This window comes from Rhinoderma darwinii, chromosome 10 (assembly GCF_050947455.1).
Source record: "Rhinoderma darwinii isolate aRhiDar2 chromosome 10, aRhiDar2.hap1, whole genome shotgun sequence".
NCBI classification, from domain to species: Eukaryota; Metazoa; Chordata; class Amphibia; order Anura; family Rhinodermatidae; genus Rhinoderma; species Rhinoderma darwinii.
In genome coordinates this window covers 22,830,764-22,855,427 of record NC_134696.1, presented here as the reverse complement: position 1 = coordinate 22,855,427, position 24,664 = coordinate 22,830,764, and the positions used below count along the sequence as shown (strand labels likewise).

Here is a 24,664-nt window from a genome sequence, read left to right as displayed (position 1 = left end):
GTACTGCCCTGCCAGGATCTTCCATCTCAACGACATCAGCCCAGAACTACATTGTGTTTATTTTGCTTCTCTTTTTGCTAAAAACATTTCTTGTTCCACCCATTAGGAAGCAGTAAAATAGTTTTTTGTTTTTTTTTAAATAAAAATGTGTATCAGTGTGTTTGTTGCAACTTTCTAAATACTTTTTATTAAAAATAGTTTTTACTTTTTGAGATACAGCTGCTTTGTATCCTGTATACAGAGCAGCTGTATCTTGCGCTGAGACCTGAATCCGTCAGGTCAGCGGCACTAACGGGTTCAGTGTCAGTGGGCTCTGCATCTCCGACACGCAGGATCCACCTGTAATCAATCACTAAGTTATGAACGTAGTTGTGATCATCGGTAACAGCTCGACAATGCGTGTCCGAGACACTCCGGACCCGCTGACACTGAAACCCGTCAGTCCCGCAGACCTGGCGGATACAGGATTCAGCATAAGATACAGCTGCTCTGTGTACAGGATAGGATACAAAGCAGCTGTATCTAAAAAGTCTAAATCATTTTTAATAAAAAGTATTTAGAAAGTTACAACAAACACACTGACTTGTAGACTGAGAAGACGATCGGGACACCAGACTGCGGTGCTATGAAAGTTTGACACACATTCTACATAAGACAATTCTGACTCATGGCATGTTGGCATGGCAAATGTTCGACCTGTTGATGCTTTCCTCAAAATATATAGGTTATGCTGGTTTTAATGTTCACTGACGCAACGATTTCCTTCTGAATACTTTACACTGCAGTTTAGTTTGAACTGGACACACTACTCTAGAAATTCCACCACTGAATCTCAAGAATTTCTCAAAAACAAAAAAATATATATATTTGCTAGTATAATTCTTGCAAATGATGCTCATATTCTGAAGATATTCCTATTACAAAAATAACAGGCCAAAAATAACTCAAACACCACAAAAAAAAAAAAAGTGAAAAAAAAAAAAAAAAGTCTGATATAGTCGACAGCAGACATATTTCATCCAGCCAGTAAAGGAAGAGACATTTTAGACAGCTTCAAAACAACCAACGATGTCGTAAATACACGAGCGTACACAAATAACTTTGGCCGATCCCTTCCATCATTCTATAAACTTTCCTTAGTCACTCTGCTGCCAATCCGATCAGCTTTAAGATTTTTAACAGGTCTTACTGATGTTTTGCCAAGTTTTACCCATCACTGTTGGGAAAGATTGTTTGCGCCCACAAACTTCAATTAAACTTTTTATGGTCTGAATCATCATACCGTCACCTAACGTAAATGGGCATCTCATGTGTACAAAGAAAAAATAAATAAAAGCAAATTAAAAACCAAAACATATAAACATAAGAGAATACAGAGAAGAGAAAAAGTAATCCTAGGGCCCTATAGCGCAAAAAAAAAAGGAGTATTTTGGCCCCCCACTTAGTTAGGATTATTGACAGTGACTTTTGGTCGATGGCATCTTCTACTACATCCTTGGTCCTTGTATCTTAAGCTGCTTCCCCCGTCCCTCAGTCCTCTACATATCTTTTCCCTATGCGCTGAAAATCTTTCACCCAAGCCCCCACATCTACAGAAGTCTTCCCTCAACAGGTTATTGCCCCTCATCTCCACTTTTATTGAAGAAGGTGGCAGGAACCAGGCCCTTTAGCAGATGCTTGCTACCATGGTAGCTGTACATAAAACACTACACATGAACCCATCACTTACATAGAGTGCATGCAGTGCGTTGCAAGCCAACAATGATGACATGTATGTAGTCCCTCAACCATGTTTTCCTAATTCCTAGTGATCATGTAAGACGACCCAAAGGATGGTAATACCTGTGCTCAGAGCGTGACTTGATATCCTACATGAAGGCTTGTTTGATGGTCGATGGTGACGAGGATCATGGTTTTGGTTCCACTGTGAACGGCGACTCCTCTTATCCCTAACACAGTGTTCTTGGCAGTCATCGCTGTCCGAGCTGTAGCGTCTGTATCGGTCAGAGTGATGTCTGCAATGTTTATCTCGATGACCCCTTACTTTCTCCTCTTTTCGACTCACATCCCGCTCATGGCTAGAGGTTCCTTCTGTGCTACTAGGATGACATGGGCTTCTTTCCAAAGAACTCCTATGATTCCTGTAAGGAAACTGCACTTGCTGATCTTTACAGCTGGACTCTTTCCATAAGTCTGGAGTTTTGGAATTGTTACTGTCATAATAGACTTGGCCAAAGGACACGCGGTTGGAGATCATTCTTCCAGGATGCTCTTCAGGGTTTTTTGAGCTATGTTCCCTCTCGGAGCTTCTGTGCCTTTGCCGGTAATCTGAGGCATTATGGTGCTTAGAACTATCATTTCGGAAGGGATAGCCTTCCTCCTCCTCCTCATTATCCAAAGACGTCAGGTACTGCCGCTGACGGCTGCTGTGTTCTTGTGTATACATGCAACAATACAAAGCTAAGGTTAGTAAGCGTGTACAAACAACAGGTACAACTGCTTGAGGCACAGAAGGACCTTCGCATCTTGTAACTTCTGACACAGAACAGGTTTGACTACACAGAAAAGCATTTAAGTGGGTGAGCCATGATCAGAAGACGACTAGTCTCACTGCACAAACATAAATTATAGACATACATTCCAGTGTCAAAGTGTCCTGCCGAGGGTAGGTTAGGGTTGCTGGTCATGCGATCATGCCAAGATTTCCTTTAAAACTATATTGTGCAACTCTATGAACCAAATGTATAGTATATTGTCAATTGAATATATACAGGGACAGACTTCGCTCCAACCACTGACGGAGAGCAGGGCGTGCATGCGCCACTGCTGGCCGAGACAAAAAATGACGTCCTAGTGATCAGACTCTTACCAGTCAATGTTCTGTTTTCCTGTTGATGGTGTGAAATCGCTTCCTCTAAACCTGGTCGAAGAATATAAAACGGAAGCAAAAATTATCACCCATATTCTCCAATTACCATTTGAGTCAAATGTGCATGTTATTTTTTTTTTTTTCAAGAGCGAGGACAATTATGCAGCTGCCAGACCATGCCACTCAGTGTGGAGAAGAACGGATTTGGCCCAAAATCCAAGGAAGTTGATCCCGAGACATATGGCCAAGAGAGCTCTGCCAACTCCCATAGACATTACATAGCAGGAACAGGGTCTTAAGTCTATGACTAACTTTAGTCACCTGATCCAGTGGATCCTATGGTGGGCCCAGGCTCTCACACAGTACTGGCCCCCAAAGGTCCAGTAGCAGACAACCTCATTTGAAGCCAATCACTTGTCACTAGGGTCGATTTCTTATGGGATGATTCACAAATAACCTATTAGACCTTATTGATGATACGTCCTGTGTGTGCAATGATAACAACAGAGATTAAGTGGATGTGTACAGGTTCTGTATAGGCGGACGGACCCTCAGAATCATATCCTCTGGTGGGCCCGAGGTGAGTCTACCACTGGACACCATTTTAGCTTCCAAAAAAAATAAAAATTCATCTACATACAAAGTTGAGTAACTTTCTAAATACATTGTATAACTGACCTTGCGCCTGAATTACAGCCTGTACTATAGTCCAGAGCTGCATTAACAATTCTTCAGGCTTCAGAACTGAAATCTACCATCATTCCTTGCTAAAGTCATCTCTGTGCCTGCCTGCAGTGGGCTGGACTTTGCACACTGCCTGTGACATGCATGCTGCTGCACAGGGCACGGTCTGTAGCCTCTCCTGTGCATAAGACCTACATCTGTGCACTCCAGCTTCTTCCTCAAATTTAGAATGATCTGTATAAATATAGCTTCTGATAAATGTGATGTGGCGACACCTGCCTATGTGATGTCCGAACAAGGCATCATGGGACATGTAGTTGCCAGAGTTACTGCCTGCAGACAGTGATTTCTACTATCAAGTTAGAGGCTGCATGGAGGAAGGAAAATAGAAGAACACTGTTGTAAAGTCGGCTACTTAAGGGTATGATTTCTTGTGTCTGCTGGAGTTCCTTATTAAGGTTCTGGCATGTGATGCGTTTGACGCTCCCAACGATCTTCAATGGCATCAGCTCCTTTCTACAAATACTCAAGACTCAGACTAGAATGCATGTCTATGGCTGACGGAGTCATATCTGCTATGTGCCCCAATAAGGGCTTTAGTAGGTACATTCTAGTAAACTGCAGGGGTCTCAGAAACCCAGTAAAAATGGCCGGACATTGGCAGCAAACACTTCCTGTCTACACAAATAATTTTTTTATATGTTAAAGATGTTAGTGCTTTAATAAAAATGTTTATATTCATTTGTGTGTTTGTGTGTTACTTTTTCTTATTTTCACACTTTTTCTTCCCTATGGGGGCTGCCATTTTTTGTTCCATTTCTGTGTGTGTCGATTAACGACACACACAGACATGGAATACGGCAGCCACAGTCCCATAGGGACTGCGAACGGCTCCCGTCCCATTGACTGCCGTGTACGGCGTCTGTGTGGGAACTGCGCATGCGCCGCTCCCACACAGTCCTATTCTAAATTGGCGCCGTCCGGCGCCATTTTCCTGTGGACCGGAAGTCGCGGTCGGACAGTAATATTACTACTTCCGGTCGCGGCAGAAGCAGGTAAGAGATTTCAATGTATGTTAGTGTTTGTGTGTGTTTACTACTGTATGTAAACCTACTACACTGTGGGTTACCTCAAAAAATGGCGACACACAGTGTAGGAGGTTAAACCTTTCAAACCCCTCGTTTATCCCGGCACTAGCCAGGATAAAGGAGGGGGGGATGCTGAGAGCTCACTAGAGCGAGGGCTTTTAACCCAATGTTGCAATGCTGCAATTTTGGGAACTAGCTCCATCTAGTGACCAAAAATGGGTAGTATTATAAATTAGAAAAAATTTATAATATTTCCTGACTCGCGAAAAAAATAAAAAAAATTTGAACAATGTTTAATCACCCACACACTAAATGTTTAATTTTTAAAAAAAAAACATGTTTTTCTGGCAACACATTCCCTTTAACATGCAGTTTTTGCGCTATTTTTACTTCTTTAGGTGCAGTGGTGGTACTTTTTTTTTTTAATACAAGATCAAGGTGTTTTCAGTTGTGAGTAATTTGTAGTACAGTAAAAAATTCCAGTGAGTCAGTGCAGTATTTTTTTTCAGCAGCCTCCTTCACAAAAACAACTCTGATCTATGTAAATACTGAAAGCTGATCGAAGATGATACACAGCCTCACAATGAGTCTTCCCGTAAAGCTCCCCCTGGGGTCATTGTGCAGATAACGTAGACTTCATACCTCCCCGGGATCTTTCCTGTACATTCCTCTGCAGCTCTTCCTCCTCCAGTTGCTGTAACCGTTTGGCAATTTCCTAAAAAATAAAGACATAGGAATTTAAGAAGAAAAAAGGAAAAAGAAAGATGCAAAACTTTATACTCCTGTATTTAGGCTGCAGTACTGCCCCCATGGGGCGACTCAACCTCCACTTCCATTTACCACAAAATAAAATTAAAAATGAAAGTTTCATCTTGGCACGCGTTTATAGAATAAAAGGACAACATTACTCCATACGCCCCCATGTGGCGGCTTAAATCCTCACAACCGTCATATCATTTTAAATAATCAGTACTGAGTACGGTGATTGTGGCAGAACATGGAAAACTTTGATGATTTTTACAGGAGGTTTCCCTACTATGTCCATGATCGGTCTCCAACTGGTCTCCAGCATATGTGAAACTCCCACATCCTGGCACGCTGAGAGATGTAGTATCCCCACAGCTATACTCCAGAGCTGTATTCACAATTCTGCAGGCTTCAGAGCTGAAATCTCAGTTCTCAAAAGTGAGGCCCAGCGATCATATGACCACATCAGATCCAGCTGCTAAAATTATATAAATGGGCATCCATGTATTACTCTGCCACAGTGGAAGCAAATCTAGCAACTAATAGAGGCGTCCCAAGTAGGGGACTCCCTCTATGACATCCATATGACCTAATAGGAGTCTCCACCATAATGGACATTCAACTTTCCTTTTGGTCGTGCAGAGAATTTCTGATTTAAAAAGGTATCCTGTGCCATCGCTTTATAATCAGTGGGGGTCCGACCTCTGGGACCCCCCATGATCCGGAGTATGAAGGGGATGCAGCGCTGCTTTAGAACTGCGCTTCCTTCAGGTTTTTTTCCCCCTGCACAGTGGTGGCCGGGCAACCTGCTGTGCAGGAAACTGCAGCACCACCCCATTCAAGTGACCAGTAGCGCCGTTATGCAGCGAAAACTTAGAATAGGACGCAGCGCTAAATCAGCCCTACGATGCCTTCATTCTCAGGATGGGTGGGGGTCTCACGAGGTCAGACTCCCACTCATCATAGAGTGATCGCATATCCTAGGGCTATGCCATCGCTTTAGAAGATAAGTGGTTAGTAGCTATTTTAAGCACAGATCTTTAACTCACAAATACGGGATTTCTGTCGCATCATAAACATGACTGACAATATCAGCGAACAGTTAGAAGTTTCCACATCTACAGAAGTTGTTCATATCTTCAGCATTAACTACACCCTTAAAGACTTCTGCAGAAGGGAGTGATGGTATGGTCCATTGAACGAACAGGCCGACCCATTCAAAAAGGTCAAAAGGGACATCGGTACCATTTTGTTGGGCCCATAAAAGTAACTTTCCTTCCCCCATTCTGTATAGTAACCATTAAGGGAGAACTTTCATGCACTTTTATTTCAGAGAACATAAAACAAAGACAATATAACCAATATAATACTGCAAAAAAAATACTGCAAACACATTAGACGAAAATAGATTTTTTTTCTGCATTTACTGGGTCCAAAACAATCATAAGCTATTCTTTATAATTACAGACATGAAGATTAATTTGAACTTCTAATTTATAACATCAGATCTGCAGACTGCTCATTCCTTTCATGATCATTTATAATTCTAAAGCTCTGTTCACACTACAGTCATGAATTCCATAGTGAGCGGCCCATGGCTGGTATGATGGATCTGATAAGGAACCTCTAATTCGATCCAAAAGCGCTCGTGAAAAAAAAGGTATTGGTACAAATCGGCAGAAGGAAGCCCAAGACGAGGTGATCTCAAAGAGGATCCCTGTCCATATGCACTATAATGGCATATGGAGATCATAAAGGGAGATCACGTGCTTGAGACTCTCCATGTATGAGCCAGAATGGATCGCCGCTAACGCAGAACTGTTAGCTGAGTGTGACAGACCACTGATTATCAGCTGACCACCACAGTGGATTCCATATTTAAGGAGTAGTCTGTGGCGAGACAACCCTTATAAATATCTAGAAAAGGAAGGGGATGGCAACAGAAAAGACAAAACGAAATCAAGAGCAGACAGCGAAGACACAGAAGTTGGACACATGGAGAAATTTTACAAGAAAATCTGAGAAAGCCGTGTGTGTCGTGAGCTGGACCGGCAGCGATTAACTGATCATCATAATGGATCCCATATGTAAGTCAGAATTGGTCAGAAGGGGTTAAGGAATTTTTGGAGGCCTTATTTAACGGGCAGATGGACAACATTATTTATGTCCATGATCTTTGGAATTGTTAGAAGTTTAAGACTACCACTGAAGATCAAATCAGTCCTTGATAAACCCATTCGTAATGAAGCTTTACCATATTTTGGACATCAGAGAAGAATACCAAGACCATTGAAAAAGACAGTTATGCCTGAAGAGCTGAATGGGAAAAATATGAAAATAACGACAACTGGATGAATGGTGGATGGATTCCCAGAAGCACAAAGGGCCTGAAGACCGAAAATAGAGAAACGCTGTCAGGAGTCTAAACAGACTTAAAGGATTTGTCCAGTATTAAAAAAAACATGTCTGTTTTCTTCCAAAAACAGCGCCACACCAATCAACAGGCTGTGTAGAGTATTGCAGCTTAGCCCCGTTCACTTCAATGGAGCTGATCTGCAATGCCAGGCACAACCCATCGAGAGGCACTGTTTTTGGAAGAAAGCAGCAATGTTTTTCTAATCTGTACCAATCCATTTAAAAGTCCCATTTAAACAGGTATGTTGATAAGATTACAAGCAGATTAACCCCTTTCACATATTTCATGTTAAACTGTTCTATGGGTCTATGCTAATATTAGGCTCTTGGCAATAAACATTCCGAATATACATTAATAGGACAATTGTTCTGCAGACAAGTCAGAGGGTGGAGATCCCCTACAATTAGGATGAAGGGCGCTTGTCATGCTATATTTAATCACTCAGTAAGTCCCATGCTTTTATCACAGAGATAATGACTTCTACATGAGGAAGAGAGACAAATGATCTCCTGGCTTTGTTTTTTTTCCCCAGCAGAACTTATAATCATACCGCTAAAGTGTCCTCACACAATAGAAAAGAGGAAATTAAAATGCAATGCCACGTGCACAAATAACCCACGTCAGATGATATTCTGCATTAGAGGCATGATTCTGCTTTATGGGAAATAAACAAAGGGTGCTCTAATGTTATGGAACATCTTCTTAAAGGGGTTCTCTTCTTTCTTACCATAGGTCAATTCATATCCAATAGGTTTTATATATTGTACTGAATAAAAAGCTCCCCCTAGTGGTGGCTACAGGCAGTTAGAATGTTATCATTTAGCTCTATGTCTATGCAGGGGATTCAGAGCTTTGCATCAGAAAAAAACAAAGCTGTGACAACTATAAAGATATATTAAGAAATGAATAAACAGAGAATGTTGGACCTAAAAATATACGGTGATAAAAGGCATATCATGGAAAGATTCTAGCAGGTGTTGAATTTGCTAAAAAAAATTGAATGACCACAAAATCTACACAAGAAAGGGACGTACCTTACGGATAAGGTTGTCAGCGGACAGAGTGACAGCTCATGACATGCAGCTCACATGTTACTAATGTATGGCCTTGTAAACACCACAAAATTATTACTGCATTTTCCAGTCAGTCCTTCACAGGGGTTGTCCAGGGTTAAAAAAAAAAAAAAAAAAAGTTCTACGGTTTTTTTTTTTACAGAAGCTCCACCACGCCTATCCATGAACTGACAGATGTGGCAGTGGTTCTGGGAAAACATTTTTTTTAAATATATTTTTGGAATCCTGGACATCAATTGACATTAGGAGAGTATTGTGGGCATGCTCTTTGACACTTGCAGTTGTCACAGTGCAGAGAGGGGGAGGGGGAGCTGTCCCGATCACCTATTGTCAATGGTGTGATCTTCCTTTAGCTTTACAGTATAGGCTTTCAGTTTGTTACCTGTTGACTGGAGAATCAAACAATATTCGAGGTGCATTATTGCCGGGAACATTTATAGGTGCCACAAGACCTTCTCCTCTAGGGTGTCACCAGTGGTTGGGGATTTTGATAGGTAGCTGCCCAAACTCATTTGTGCAATCCTAATATTTTCTGAAAAAAATATTTATTCAGAGGAGTAGAGCTATTTCATCAGTTTCCCTTTAAGATACAAAGTATTTGATTTTGACACGCTATTATCTAACAGCTATATTCCAACAAAAATAAATGAAAGGGGTGGAGCTGTGACAACCTATTATATATATTTTTTTCTTCAGAGGGGTGGTCTGGCTTAGAAAGCACTCTTTATAAATAGCCTATTAGAGAATTCTGGCATCCCGAAAGGAGAGCAGATATAGACAGAATATAAATATATATATATATATATATATATATATATATATATATATAATAAAAAAAAGTGTATCTACGACTTTGGAGAAACCGGTATTACACAGACAGCCCATTTATATCAATGGCAACTGTGTAATGCTTTATTTTTCCTCTGGAGGCGCTGCAGGGAAACTGAACATTCGCTGCCGGATTGCCCTAGAGATTACAGCAGGTCATGAGTAGGTTCTAGGCAGCGTGACAACCTACGGTTAGTTAATCATCAGGGTACCCATTCTTACAAAATGGGTTTGCCCAAAGCAGACAACCCCTTTAAATGCACTCGACCAACTACAGTCAAAGTCATTTTGTTTCCAATTTATTGATTAAGGCCTTAAAGGTTCAAAGCAGGATTAGGATTCATGGAACAATGGATTTAAACTGTTCTCTTCGTTCATTTTTTTACTACAATAATCTGAGTGCATGTTTGTCTAACACGAGATGAAAAATAACGTTAAAAAAAAAAATTCCAATAAGGAGGTGTTAAAAAACAAAAAACGTAATTCAAAATAGTGACGAGATCACAAACAGATCACCGATGCCCTCTAGTGGGCGGCTCTGACCGTCATAACACGGCTTAGGTTACATTTTCATCTGAAGTCATATGTTTCCGTTTCATTTCTGCGGGGGCTTTATGGTCAAGAATTGTGCCAGGATTGAAGAGGCTACAAGATGCAAAGCTGTGGCCCTAACCAAAGGAAAGGTGGGTGAGCTTGAAAGTCGGAGGTGATGTGGGGATGCCACATATACAGTATATCTAGTTGCCTAGTTTGGACAACATAATGCAGGTCCCTCTTCCCGATCCAAGAGGTATTGCAATTTTAGTAATTAATGGCATATCCACAGGATTTATGGGGGTTACCATCGAAATAACTAACGAAAAAGTGTACTAAACAGAGAAAGAAAGTAATAAAGCGCCTTCACTATACATAGAAAATGTGTTATATATTTTTGTAGCCATCTTATGTCTATGTGAAGATATGATCACTTGACATTACAGGCCCGAAGCCTGAGACTGCACTACTGAGAGATTCTAATGACATCATGAACCCTTCTGATTTCGGATAGGTGCCGTGTTGTTATGAAGGCCGTGTGTGGGTTCTCACATATATACACACACACACACACACACACACACACACACACACTACCATTCAAAAGTTTAGGGTCACTTAGAAATTTCCTTATTTTTGAAAGAAAAGCAGTTTTTTTCAATGAAGATAACATTAAATTAATCAGAAATACACTCTATACATTGTTAATGTGCTAAATGACTATTCTAGCTGCAAACGTCTGGTTTTTAATGCAATATCTACATAGGTGTATAGAGGCCCATTTCCAGCAACCATCACTCCAGTGTTCTAATGGTACATTGTGTTTGCTAACTGTGTTACAAGGCTAATTGATGTTAGCACCGCTGTAAACAGTTTTGCTGTTTAGAGGAGCTATAAAACTGACCTTCCTTTGAGCTCGTTGAGAATCTGGAGCATTACATTTGTGGGTTCGATTAAACTCTCAAAATGGCTAGAAAAAGAGAGCTTTCATGTGAAACTCGACAGTCTATTCTTGTTCTTAGAAATGAAGGCTATTCCATGCGAGAAATTGCCAAGAAACGGAACATTTCCTACAACGGTGTGTACTACTCCCTTCAGAGGACAGCACAAACAGGCTCTAACCAGAGTAGAAAGAGAAGTGGGAGGCCCCGCTGCACAACTGAGCAACAAGACAAGTACATTAGAGTCTCTAGTTTGAGAAATAGACGCCTCACAGGTCCTCAACTGGCAGCTTCATTAAATAGTACCCCCAAAACGCCAGTGTCAACGTCTACAGTGAAGAGGCGACTCCGGGATGCTGGCCTTCAGGGCAGAGTGGCAAAGAAAAAGCCATATCTGAGACTGGCTAATAAAAGGAAAATATTAATATGGGCAAAAGCACAGACATTGGACAGAGGAAGATTGGAAAAAAGTGTTATGGACAAACGAATCGAAGTTTGAGGTGTTTGGATCACACAGAAGAACATTTGTGAGACGCAGAACAACTGAAAAGATGCTAGAAGAGTGCCTGACGCCATCTGTCAAGCATGGTGGAGGTAATGTGATGGTCTGGGGTTGCTTTGGTGCTGGTAAAGTGGGAGATTTGTACAAGGTAAAAGGGATTTTGAATAAGGAAGGCTATCACTCCATTTTGCAACGCCATGCCATACCCTGTGGACAGCGCTTGATTGGAGCCAATTTCATCCTACAACAGGACAATGACCCAAAGCACACCTCCAAATGATGCAAGAACTATTTAGGGAAGAAGCAGGCAGCTGGTATTCTATCTGTAATGGAGTGGCCAGCGCAGTCACCAGATCTCATCCCCATAGAGCTGTTGTGGGAGCAGCTTGACCGTATGGTACGCAGAAGTGCCCATCAAGCCTATCCAACCTGTGGGAGGGGCTTCTGGAAGCATGGGGTGAAATTTCTCCCGATTACCTCAGCAAATTAACAGCTAGAATGCCAAAGGTCTGCAATGCTGGAATTGCTGCAAATGGGGCATTCCAAGACCAAAGCAAAGTCTGAAGGAGAAAATTATTATTTCAAATAAAAATCATTATTTCTAACCTTGTCAATGTCTTGACTATATTTTCTAGTCATTTTGCAACTCATTTGATAAATATAAAAAGTGTGAGTTTTCATGGAAAACACAAAATTGTCTGGGTGACCCCAAACTTTTGAACGGTAGGGTGTGTGTGTGTATGTATATATATATATATATATATACACACACACATACACACACACAAAGATATCAATGTATTAGTTGACTTAGACTGACATATTGATTTAGACTTGGCTTAAATAGTTGTGTATATATATATATATATATATATATATATATATATATAGCAACCAATCACAGCGCAGCTTTCATTTTAGCAAAGCAGTTTAAAAAAAGAATGCTGATCTCGGATTGGTTGCTATAGGCAATAAGACCAGTTTTTCTGTTACACAGCTGTGATAAATGAGGCCCATTATTGTCTCCACGAGAAATAAGAAGGGTGCCACGTTGCCAACAGACTCTCGCAGTAGTGCAGCCTCAGGCTATCGGCCTCGAACATGAATTGATCACATCTAGGCACAGAAAGTGGTAAAAAATGGTGTTGAATTCGTACTAAATACTAAAGTCCCTTATGTCAAGTCTCCTTATAGGGGATTTTTTTATTTTTTTTAAATCAACATAAGAAAATAATACAACTCCTACTGATCGCACAATTTTTGCAAGAGACCGACTGATGTGACCCCACATTTCCTGTGTTTGTTGGTAGAAGATGAAAGGTCCTACACCCCCAGGGAAATTTTAGAATGACCTTTGCAGTTTGCCAGTGGTGCACATTTAATATTGCATAAAGCCTGATAAAATGGGATTTTTATAGGGTAAATTGAAAGCAAAAACACCATGCCATTTTATATCCGACACCCCGGAAATTCCCCTGTAGATGCCGGCCGTTACTTATTAACACTTTACTCAAGTCATTGGTTATAGCATTGACGTAATATTCATGTAGATCATTTGGCATTTCCTCTCCCCCACATTGAGTGTCAACTAAATATGGACAGATATGCAGAAAGACAGAGGTAGGTCTATGTATCAGGTGACTTCCTATGTAACAATGGTCTGCAATCTGTCTTCAGGGGGTTTTCCAGCCAGTAACAATTGATGGCCTATCCTCCAGTATAAGCCATCAATAGCTAATGGGTCGGGGTCAGTCTCCCGTTACCCCCCGCCGATCAGCTGTTTGGAAGGGGGTGAAGCGCTCGTACGGGCGATGCTTCCCCTTCATTTCTACTTGCTCACTGTGAATCTTCGACACGGATTTAGTGGCGATTCACTGGTATTGCAGCCTTCTATTCACTTCAATGGGAGAAGGCGGCCGAAGTACCTGTGAATCGTCGCTAAATACGTGTCATGTCGAAGATTGAGTGTGAGCAAGCAGAAATGAAGGGGAAGTAGTGCTCGTACTAGCGCTGCACCCCCTTCAAAACAGCTGATAGGTGGGGTCCCGGGAGTCGGACCCCCACCTATCAGCTATTGATGACTTATACTGGAGGATAGGCCATCAATTTTTACTGCCTGGAAAACCCCTTTAAAGGTATATTGGAAGTCAAGGCTGAACCGTAGGGATGTACAACCCGTCCGGTTGAAGAAGGCACACCGGCCGCCCCTGCTGAAGAGTGTGCCTCAGGGGCGTTTGTGACCACCACAATCCTTAATATTAATATATAGCACTATTACATTACTTTAATAAATAGTTATTTGGTCACTGTATGACAGTATTTACTTTGGCATTTTGTGTCACTGCTACTTAGTCACTGACTTTACAGTATAATATCTTGCAGAGTATGGCACTCGATAGTATTGGTATTTAGGCAACTGAATGGAAGCGTTATTTTTACACGGTATGACACAAAGCCATATGGGGTGGGGGGCCAACAGAAAATACTCCACAAGGCACCATCCAAAATAAAGCCAGCCTGGTTGGGGGTTGCAGACTCTCAGTAGCTAGAGAACAACAGCTCACTGCAATATTTTATTACAATGCAATATCAGATCCCCATAGGTCAGTTTAGGGCGGCCGCCTGGGGCCCACGGCCGTCCGAAGAAGTATAGTTTTTTTGCCACGAATCCTGGCAACAAGACCTTTGTGGCAGAAAGACCCCTGTGACAAGGGCTGGTAGGGCCATACGTAGGACTCAATTGTATCAGTGACAATTGGTTCCCTTCCCTGCTATGCGGCACTTTTTTGTGACGCAGACGACGCGATGACTGCTTCACTATGCTGGATGAGGCCTGGTCAGAAGAGACCAGGCCTGCATAGCTGGAGAAGGACGGCCCAGGAACGACGACAGGCGAGTGTGGCACTATCTACAGGGGGGCGTGTGCCACTATCGACAAGGGGGAGTGTGGGGGCTCTGAGTGGGTGTGGTGCTTTACTTTATAGTATTTGACACAATTGTATTCAGGGGCACAATGTATGGTGCTATTATATTCAGGAGCGCAGTGTATGGTGCTATTATTTTCAGAGGTGCAGTGTATGGTGTGGTTATATTTAGGGACATAGTGTGTGGCACCATGAGAATCTTTTATTAATTTATAGGTGCGTAGGAAAAGTGAGGAGCTGAAGACGTCGGAGTGGCAAATTCTTCAGAAATGGGTCGTGGCCGTGAGAAGTCGTCATGAGGTCTGGACCGGGTGGAAAAGAAAAGAGAACGACTAGAATGTGAGATGTCACCTGTGAGTCACTGGATTTAGAGAGAATCAGTCACCTCTGCTGACAGACTTTTTGTGGAATACAAGGATTTCTTATAATAGACCTGTGTGTAGTCCAGGATTAATGGACAAGTGGGTACCATTCCCCTGGTCAGGAGGATGTGTCCCTGCACAGCGTGATGCGGTCAGCGATGGTTGGAGACGATCAGTATGTAGGGACACAGCCCTTTGACAAGGGGAATCTTAACAACTATTTTTCAATGCTAGCACAGCATTGGCTGCACATGGCACGGCAGGGCGTTGGTGGTGGTGGTGAGGGGGGCTCAAGTTTGGGGAACAGCCCAGGGCCTATGGTCTACTTAATCCGCCACTGTTGCAACGTCATTATAATATTAATTTAGAAAGGATTATACATCGTCCTATTTCCTAGCAGGAAACATTTCTAAATTAACCACATGGTAGTTTACGAGGGAAGTGTGATGCTTAGTCAGCGAGTGAGTGATAAAACAAGGTGAAAGATTAGCTATATGATGGACTTCCTCATGTATCATATACCGCACATTATTGTAGACATTACAGCAGCGACCACTAGATGACAGCACAGAAACCATGATATTATTGCACGCAAACGGTATAATAATGACAATACAATTTATATGAATATACAAAGGTTTGTATCCAAGCCTGAAATGGATCATCTTAAAGTGTCCACCTAAAGCGCCACCCCCCCCCCCCCAAGTGAATTGCTGCAGAACGGAATTGCTGCAGAAAATTTCTGAAGCAATTCCACTGAAAAACGCAGACATTCCACTGCGCCAAAAACGCACCATATCCTGTGGTTTTTACGGCAGAAAATGGTGCGTATTTTGCTGCATTTTTCACAATGTTAGGAGCTGGAGACATCTCCTCTGAAAAACGCAGCAAACCCGGCCACTTTCCGCAGCAGGAATTAACACGCTGTGGTCTTTGAAATACGCACCGCAGGCCAATTTCTGCTCTGAATTTTTACGCAGCGTGTGGATGAGATTTGTTACATCTTATCCACTATATTCTGCTGCGTGATTTTTTTTGTCCGAAATTCCGGCCAGAAAAAAACGCAACAATTCCGCAGCGTGTGGACGAGCCCTAAAGTGTCAGCCGGCCTGCCTGGGATTGAGTGTCACTCTAATGGACAGGATCAGATATAACTCCAAACCAGACTGTTTAACCCCTTAGATGCCGTAATCAATGCTCTGACTTGAAATACGATAATGAAAAAGAAAAAAAGAAAAAGCGGAGTCCTCAGGGGCCAAAATAGGTCACATCTTTAAAGGGTTAATGAGCTACTGAGTTTTTATTTTAGGTGCAAATGCTCTTTAAATTAACGCACCATCCCCTATTGATTTATCTTTAAGCAAGTCTTAGGCTAGGGCTACATGACAACTTCGGCCTCGACGCGTGACACGCAGCCAGAGATCACGGCGACACGCTGCCTGTATCGGAGGTAATAAAAGTCAATGTGGTTGCTTTGCGACCCGCAAGTTGCCACGACACCACAGTCACAAGGTATCCAAACCCACCGGACCTCTTGTGACCGTGGTGTAGAGGTCATGGCAACTTGCGGGTCGCAAAGCAACCACATTGACTTAAACTACGGTGATGCAGGCAGCGCAACGCAGCGATCTTTGGAACCACGACCTTTGTCGCGGCCAAAGTCGCCATGTAATCCTAGCCAAAATTGTACATTTTAAAAGATACACTATATGGACAAAAGTATTGGGACCCCTCTTAATTCAGAGGTTTCATTCAGTCCCACAGGTGTATAAAATCAGCACTAGCCACGCAGTCGCCTTTACAGACATTTGTGATAGAATGGGTCGTTGTAAAGAGATCACTGAATTAGGACTCCACCGATGTAACAAGTCAGTGCTGGAAATTTCTTGCCTCCTAGATATTCCACAATAAGTTGTGAGTGATATTATTGTAAACTGGAAGCATTTAGGAACCGCAGCAACTCAGCCACAGAGTGCAGACCACGTAAAGTTACAGAGGGGGCGCCGAGCGCTGAGGCGAAAAGTGCATTGAAGTCGCCAACGCTCTGCTGACTCAATAACTGCAGTTACAAACCACCTCTGGTATCACCATCAGCACAAAGACTGTGCGCCAAGATCTTTATGGTATGGGGGACAAGCAGTTACATGTAAGACTTACATGACCAAGCACAATGCCAGGCGTCGGATGGAGCGGTGTAAAGCCGCCGCCACTGGACTCTGGAGCAGTGGAAACATGTTCTGTGGATTGATGAATCACGCTTCTCTATCTGGCGGTCTGATGGAAGAGTCTGGATAACGTTACCAGCCGGACTGCATTGTGCCACCTGTAATGTTTGGTGGAGGAGGGATAATGCTATGGGGTTGTTATTCAGGGGTCAGCCCCTTGGTTCCAGTGAAGGGAAATCTTAATGCTTCAGCATACCAAGACGTTTTGGAGAATTGCAGCTTACAACTTTGTGGGAACAGTTTGGGGTTCGGCTCTTTTCTGTTCCGGCATGACTGCGCCCCAGTGCACAAGGTCCATAAAGACATGGTGGATGAGTTTGGTCTGGAAGAACTTAACTGTCCTGACCTCAACCTAGTAAGGATAAACTAGAACGGAGATTACAAGTCAGGCCCTCTTCTCCAAAATCAGTGTCTGACCTCACAAACGTTCTTCTGGATGAATGGACACTCCAAAATGTTGTAGAAAGCCTTCCCAGAAGAGTGGAAGTTGTTTTAGCTGCAAAAGTGGAGACCAACTCCATATTAATCCTTAGGGATTTAGAATGGGACGTCAGAAAAGCTTGTGTAGGTGTAACGTGTAGGTGTCCCAATACGCTGGTACATATAGTGTAGCCAACGGTGCACATACCCTTTCTGGGTTTCAGAATAGATGTAGCATTACATGACGTTCGTTCAAATAAAAATCGCCGATAAAGTAAACAGATGGTTCCTCCGAGTTCTCCAGAGTGGGGGTTATACTTTATTAGCCACGCTCCACTGTGGCTAATAGTGGAGGGTCCTGAGCAGGGTAAACCTCCCCCCAGGTCTTAGACGTCCACATGTCCTAACAGGACACCCCCTTTAATAGATGAAGAAAGAAAATCTTTTTTCTGTTTTTTTTTGCTCATTTAGTGAATTTTAAAGCCACAATATTTCCTACAATTAGGTAATAAGACCATACGAAAACACGGCAACTCCAGACTCACATCAGTGTATGTGCCAGATACAAATGACAACTTCCAGCAAAATACAGTATACTGCAACTCTAATCGGGTTTCACAACCGTGAATCATATTTCTGGTTAACCATAGTGGTTACACGTAGAACTACTAGCGTCCGCTATGACTTGGCAAATGTGATTGGATTTGACATGGGACAAAATTCAAAGTAAGAAAAAGGGGGTAAAAAAGTGTGAAATACTAACCAGAAAATCTTTTACGTGGTCGGTATTTCTCAGCATTTCATATCGACCAGACATACAGATGAAATATACATTTTTACATCCTTTTTCTCAGTCCTACCACAATTCCTTGTTCTGGCTGCATAGTTTTAAACACTCACTGGACAGGTCCTCTAGCAACTCATCACCCTGAGCTTTTTTGCCTTTGAATAACATGCCAGAATTACAGTTAAGACTGACACTAGGAGAGAAAAAAAAACAAAACAAAAAAGTACAAGAGAGAAGAAGCTGTAAAAGGAAAGATCTGTGACCAGCACTGGATGTCATCTAGTACCTGAAAAAGCACCAATAGGTTTAAAAAGTATCACTTGTGGCCACCAGGTGGCGATGCAGGCTAGATCAAGTGATTAAATCAAGTTAACCTGGAGACAAGCTTGTTTTACTGAGCAAATAGGAATGCCACAAAGGGTTAAAACTTGGTCACTACAGTCTCGGTTGCACTCCACGGACATGACTGTGGCAGTTGCATGACCATGTTGTGCAATTCTCAATTGTACAAAATGAATCGACTGTGCCTTTAAAAGGGGGCATAAAGTCCTAAAACTTCCCGCAGCTGAAAGTTTGCTGCAATTGCATCCGGTCTTGACAATCCTCTGTGAGCTAAATAACTCAGCAGCACAAATCTTTTTCCTGCCCTGATAGTTTGCTACAATGTATCAGTGCAGGTAACATGTATCCATCTGGGGGCCATTATGTTGCAGAAAATAGTCAAAACGTGGAAAGACCTCATTAAAATAGTCCGAAATATTAATTTTCAGTGACCCTTTATTCTCGTTGAATTGTCTATACCATGCAGAGCCGGGACGGTCAGCACAGCGACCGGGATGTGCGAGACAAGAATTCGGTTTCCTTTCACTATGCTCCAAAAACAATTGTCCCGGATGAATCAGTCATGGGACCTCAGCAGTCACAGCCAGGATTGTCTTCTAGATCTTTGTCGGAATACACCCCATATCCCTGCAGTTAGGTGGGATTGACATTGAGGAGCCTGGGACAGATGGGCTTCAACCATTTGGGCAACTGAAATGTCAGTCCTATTCAGGACATAGTTGACCACTTTTGGAAATGCTCTTCAGGGCTATGAATGATTGTGACGGGCACCATGCAGAATTTTAAAATGTAAGTCATGCCCCCTTTTATAAGAAACACCCCTTTACAAGGCTCCTCCGCACCCTAATGTTCTTGAATCATAAGCAGCCATCAGACTCTAGAGCCAAAACAATGTGGCGGCTGCCAGGCCAGAGAGAATATTTCCTCGTGGCTACAGTATATGGTTCTGCACAGTCCACAGTGCATGCGTCCTGACGCCACGGCTCAGTCTGACGACACAAGGACTAGAAGGGCAAAATGGCAGCAGGATGCGGAAAATGGTGGCTGGCACTGGTAGATGGTTGAGGCATGCGGGCAATCTGGGTAAACCTGCTCTACGATCAACAACCTGCAGGTGGCGAGGAGATGGGCCCAATATGACTGTGCCCTGCCAGCCCTGGTCATAACTGTTGCACTCCTCATCATACGGACCATAAGGGATTTTAGGTAGAGGATGTTCCAGAAATACTTGTATTTACATGTGAATAACTCACTTTTATGGTGAGAGATCGGCTGAAGTTTGAGGCCTAAAGTCTGAGGCTGCACTACAGCTTCTAATGACTACATGATGGCTGTCCGATGCCGTGTGGTCATGGAGCATGTGTGTGGATTTCAATCACCATCCATATCAATGCCCCCACATGTACCAACCAGGTAGGATGTAGACATACCTTCCAACTATCACAAAGAGGGACAACCGATGCAGCGCGACAATTTTTTCTTTTAAGCCACGCCTCTAATCCCAGCCCATACACACCCGATTCAGCCCATACAGTATCATGCTCCCATAGTGCCTTCCACACAGTATAAGCCTCCCACACATATATGGACAGTGCCGTCAATTGGCTACACTGGCCGGGGATTTCGCTCCAGGAGTAGCCACTGACGTCACTGTCCATATATGGACAGTAATGTCAAGAGCTTCCCTGAGCAGTGCCCGGGAAGTCCTCTGCGAGCGGAGGAGCTCCCTCTGCTCCGAACTAATTCTGAAGCAGCGAGCTGATGGTTCCCGGCTTCAGAATTAGTTTGACAGCGGGACATACCCCCGGCCGCCCGGGACACCGCCCAGAATCCGGGACGGTTGGGAGGTATGTAGATATTGATGTGTGTGGTGATTGGGATGTACACAAGATCTCCATGACAACATGAGCACCTGACAGAAATCCCAAGGGGCCACGTCATCAGAACAGACTGTGGGGGTCTCGTTTAACAACACACAATAAAGCGACAGCTTCTTGGGGATGTGATGTAAGAACATAAATAAGTAAATATGCTTGTGATTTATGATGGACTTAGATCATCCGACGGGAGGTCGAAAAAATCCCACTAAAACAATTACAGGAAACCGAAGTACAATAAATAGTGAATCTCGCTCTGAAATCCTGCAGATATAAAGTTTCCAAAGCTATAAACAGAGAGGAAGCATCCGAGAGTCTGGCGTCAACTCTCATCGTCTTCAAGGAGACCAAGGACAGGACTCCGGTTATTCATAGCAGAGAATCATTTGTTCTGATGTAGGTTATAAAAATATCCACGATACATGTTGAAGTCTCTAAATAGCACAAGAGACACGTGAAAAAGACTCACACCAGCTGTAAGATTTGTGTCCATACACAGAGGAGGCCGACATCTTGTATCCTGAGGCCTCACACATCAACACTGGCTCCAAGAAAATGGCATCTGGTTGGTCATAGCAGCCAATCAGATTTCAGTGTTTATTTTTCCAGCGCATAACGATTGGTTGCTATGGCCAGCTTAGGTTACGTTCACATTTGGTTATTTAAATACGTTTGGCGTATACGCTGGGAAAGCTCCAGCAACATATCCATAGGGCCCCATGCACTCGGCATATGCCAGGCTGGTATGCATTGGCATTTTGTTTTTTTCACACTTTGTATGGGAAAGCGTAGCCTCCAAGCGCATTCCTATACAAAGGGATACAGTAAAAACGGATACCGTACGGTATACTTCTTATTATGTGAGGAAAAGTCTATCGTATGCGGCTGTATTCATATACAGTGGCATACATTGGAGGTATACGCCTGGGAATACTCCTGACTTACACCTCCGACAGAGAAAAAAAAACCAAAAAGGTGTGAACGGAGCCTAAGTCGATTAAACACCAGGTTTATTTTTAATAAGAAGGCAACGTATTTGACTGGCACCAGTGGCATTGACAAATTCTTTAAATACAGAGCTGCCTAATAAATGATCACCTCTCCTGACATGTTAATTTTAGTAAATACTTATATTACCCATGAAATACCAATTCTGGAGCATATTTTCTTACAATTTTACATTGTGGCGTTCCTCTGTTATTCCTCCTGGAAATTATTAATTGACAACTAGGTGTAACCATTCTCCTTGTCAATAGGGTGTGCATCAGTCAGCAATGAATGAACAGTATCCGGCTGTGTACAGGCACACACTCCATTGACAAAGAAAATGGTCATATCCAGTTGTCAAATTATTCCCTAAATTTCCAGGAGGAATAACAGAGGGACGTCAATACAAAAAAAAAAAATCTAAGAAAAAATGCTTTCGATATTTTTTTTATTTCATGAAGAATAGAAGTACATCAGGAAAGCTGACCGTCCAAAGGAAAAGTTGAGTTTACCTGAACCATCATCCTTTATTATAATTGGCACCAATAATGGAGCCAAGGCACCGACAACTATTGGTACACAGATTTCCTAGAATCTCCAAAGCCAAATGTGCCTAGTTATGAAGTAATATACCCCCTCTACCATGTAACATAACTAGGCTGATTTGGGTTGACAACCACTGGGGGGAGCTGTAACAGCAGCCATATGGATTTTTACCCAGCTTTCCCAGGAACAGATATAACTAAAAAAATCTGAATAACATTCTTAACCACGTAACAGAATAAAAGAACTTCACAACTAACATTTACTGGGGTTTATCTGATTTTAGGGGGAAATGCTCATTAAGAGGTAGTGCAATATCTTTGGAGCAGGTCGATTGTGGGGGGGGGGGGGGGGGGGGGGTTGGGACCACCTAATACATTACCTATGAGCTAGCCAGCTAGAGAACTGCAAACCCCATCAGATTAGGGTTAATTCAATAGCAGCCGCAGTTCTTCTTTTGGCGATGAGCAGCGTTGCATCAAGAAGACCCTGGCACGTAGATAGGAATATCCAGGATCTAAGCTGCATCCGCCCATTTGGCATTGAAACGTTTTGTTCCAGCGGAAAAATAGGATTCCATCGTCTCATATCTGTGTGAAATCAGTCGGATCCTGCATGTATTTTGCACATCTCAAAAAGCTTTTGTTGAGCAGAGGAAATTCAGGAATTGAACCTGTCATCACGTGTGACCGTGCCCAATTCTGTGAGAATTATAAATATTTACTCGCTGATGACAGACAATTGATATAAATCTGCCCTGTAATGCAAGAAAGATGCTGGGAGTTGTAGTCTAGTAGCAGCTCAAGATCCACTGGTTTGAGACCAGTGATCTCATTACGGCTTTCTCTATAGCTGTAGTGGAACTACAAGCCTCAGCATCCCATTGAATGTACTTCTATAGCAATTACAGTTCAAGGCCAGTAATTCAGTCAATAAAATCCGTCATGGAGCAGCACCTCTCGTGTGTTTCTGAGGGATGGAAATATGTTCCATCAGTGCCAAAATGTATCCGATATCATTACAAATTTCCTTTGTTTCTAGATGTCATCACTTCCACTATGTGTATTCTAACCGGTCATTGATCAAGTTGATCCAGAAACAGCGCCACTCTTGTCCAGGGGTTGGGGCTGGTATTGCAGCTCAGCCTCATTAAAGTGAATGACGTTAAGCTGCAGTACCACACACACAGCCCATGGATAAGAGTGACGCTGTTTCTGGAAGAACCTTATGCAATCCCTTTGAGCTGCCCGTCCACATGTATGTAGACCATACATATGATCTAGGGGCCTCCTCACAGAGAAGGATCGGGCATGTTGGATTTTAACATGCTCGATTCTTGATTCCCAAGAGAAATAAGCTACCAGAGGCGTATGGCAACAGCTTATTCTCCTCTTTCCATTGAAATGAACATTAACCCATAGCCAAACCAAGCGTATATATTTATACGAGAGATAACCGTTGGCCCAACGCACATTTGGCCATCTCCTGTGTATGGACAGCTTGAAAAAAAGCCAACATCAGTATAAAAATTATTCTGGTTTTTGGTTACCAGGGAGCAATGCATTGTGGAAGCTCAAATGATAATGACACAATTAGAGCTCTGCGGTTAGGTCACATGTCCGACTGCAGAGAGAAAATAATCTGTTGTCAGTTTCCAAGGGCAACCAACAGAATTTTGAAAGCAGCCACAAAAGGATTCACAAACTGAAAAGCAACAGGACTGCAAAATGACTGCAACTTCACTATACTTTGTCTTGAAAGTGGAATTAAACTTTATACTTGTTTTTGAAGAGTGAGGAAACCAGAGTATCCAGAAGAAACCCACCAAACAAGGGGAGAAAATGTGACCCTGGTCAAATACGAAGCCAAGATCCCAGACATCAGTGGCTGTATGTACAATACAAAAATTATACCGATATTGGGCAACGGCTCAATGATGATTTTTTTAATTTTTTTTTTTTTGTCGTGACATTACTGCGACGCTTCCTCAGTGTTTTGCTATGGGAAACAAGGTAATAGGCGACCATCACGTAAAGTCCAACCCGGTCGCACACAACTTTGCTTCTGATCAGGGAATACTGAGGTAGTATCACAATGGCAGTAAAGCCAAGATTTTACTCGTATGCGACCAAAAGTCGCCGTGTAACCTTAGCCGCCTTATCATTTATAAATACTAATAATGAAGTTTTACCAAGAATTATTAGATATTTTTGCAGGTAAATTTTGCAGGTTAATTCCAGAACTGGGTGGCATTTAAAACCCGCAGCCTGACTCAGACGCTGCCAGCCGCTTGACCTACTCCATAAAGCAGCACCCACGCTCTGCCAGGTCTCATCCATCCTCAGACAAAAAACAAACAAACAGTTAACACTAAATTAGGAAAATGTTTCCGAATGTGCGACTCGGAAGACTGAACATGCAAAAAGAGGAGACCGCACTTCTACATCACAGCACAAACTCAATGTCTCTACATTGCTGCAAAAATAACTATTGGCAGAAGGAGCCAAACTCTTAA

At 42.6% G+C, this 24,664-nt stretch overlaps 1 protein-coding gene across 2 annotated transcripts in view; it reads right to left on the bottom strand.

Moving 5' to 3' along the window:
* LOC142662540 (uncharacterized) overlaps positions 1-24,664 on the bottom strand; it is a 61,843-nt gene that overhangs the window by 11,942 nt on the left and 25,237 nt on the right. The window contains exons 1-4 of one of the 2 annotated variants that reach the window (XM_075840752.1): positions 21,089-21,161; positions 5,284-5,356; positions 2,870-2,920; positions 1,843-2,433 (exon numbers count right to left, since the gene is read on the bottom strand). In XM_075840752.1, coding sequence (XP_075696867.1) covers positions 1,843-2,433; positions 2,870-2,920; positions 5,284-5,356; positions 21,089-21,112 — 739 coding nt within the window. In that variant the 5' untranslated portion in view covers positions 21,113-21,161. Of the gene's footprint in view, positions 1-1,842; positions 2,434-2,869; positions 2,921-5,283; positions 5,357-21,088; positions 21,162-24,664 lie in introns of those variants that run through there. The other variant, XM_075840749.1, reaches the window with a different exon arrangement.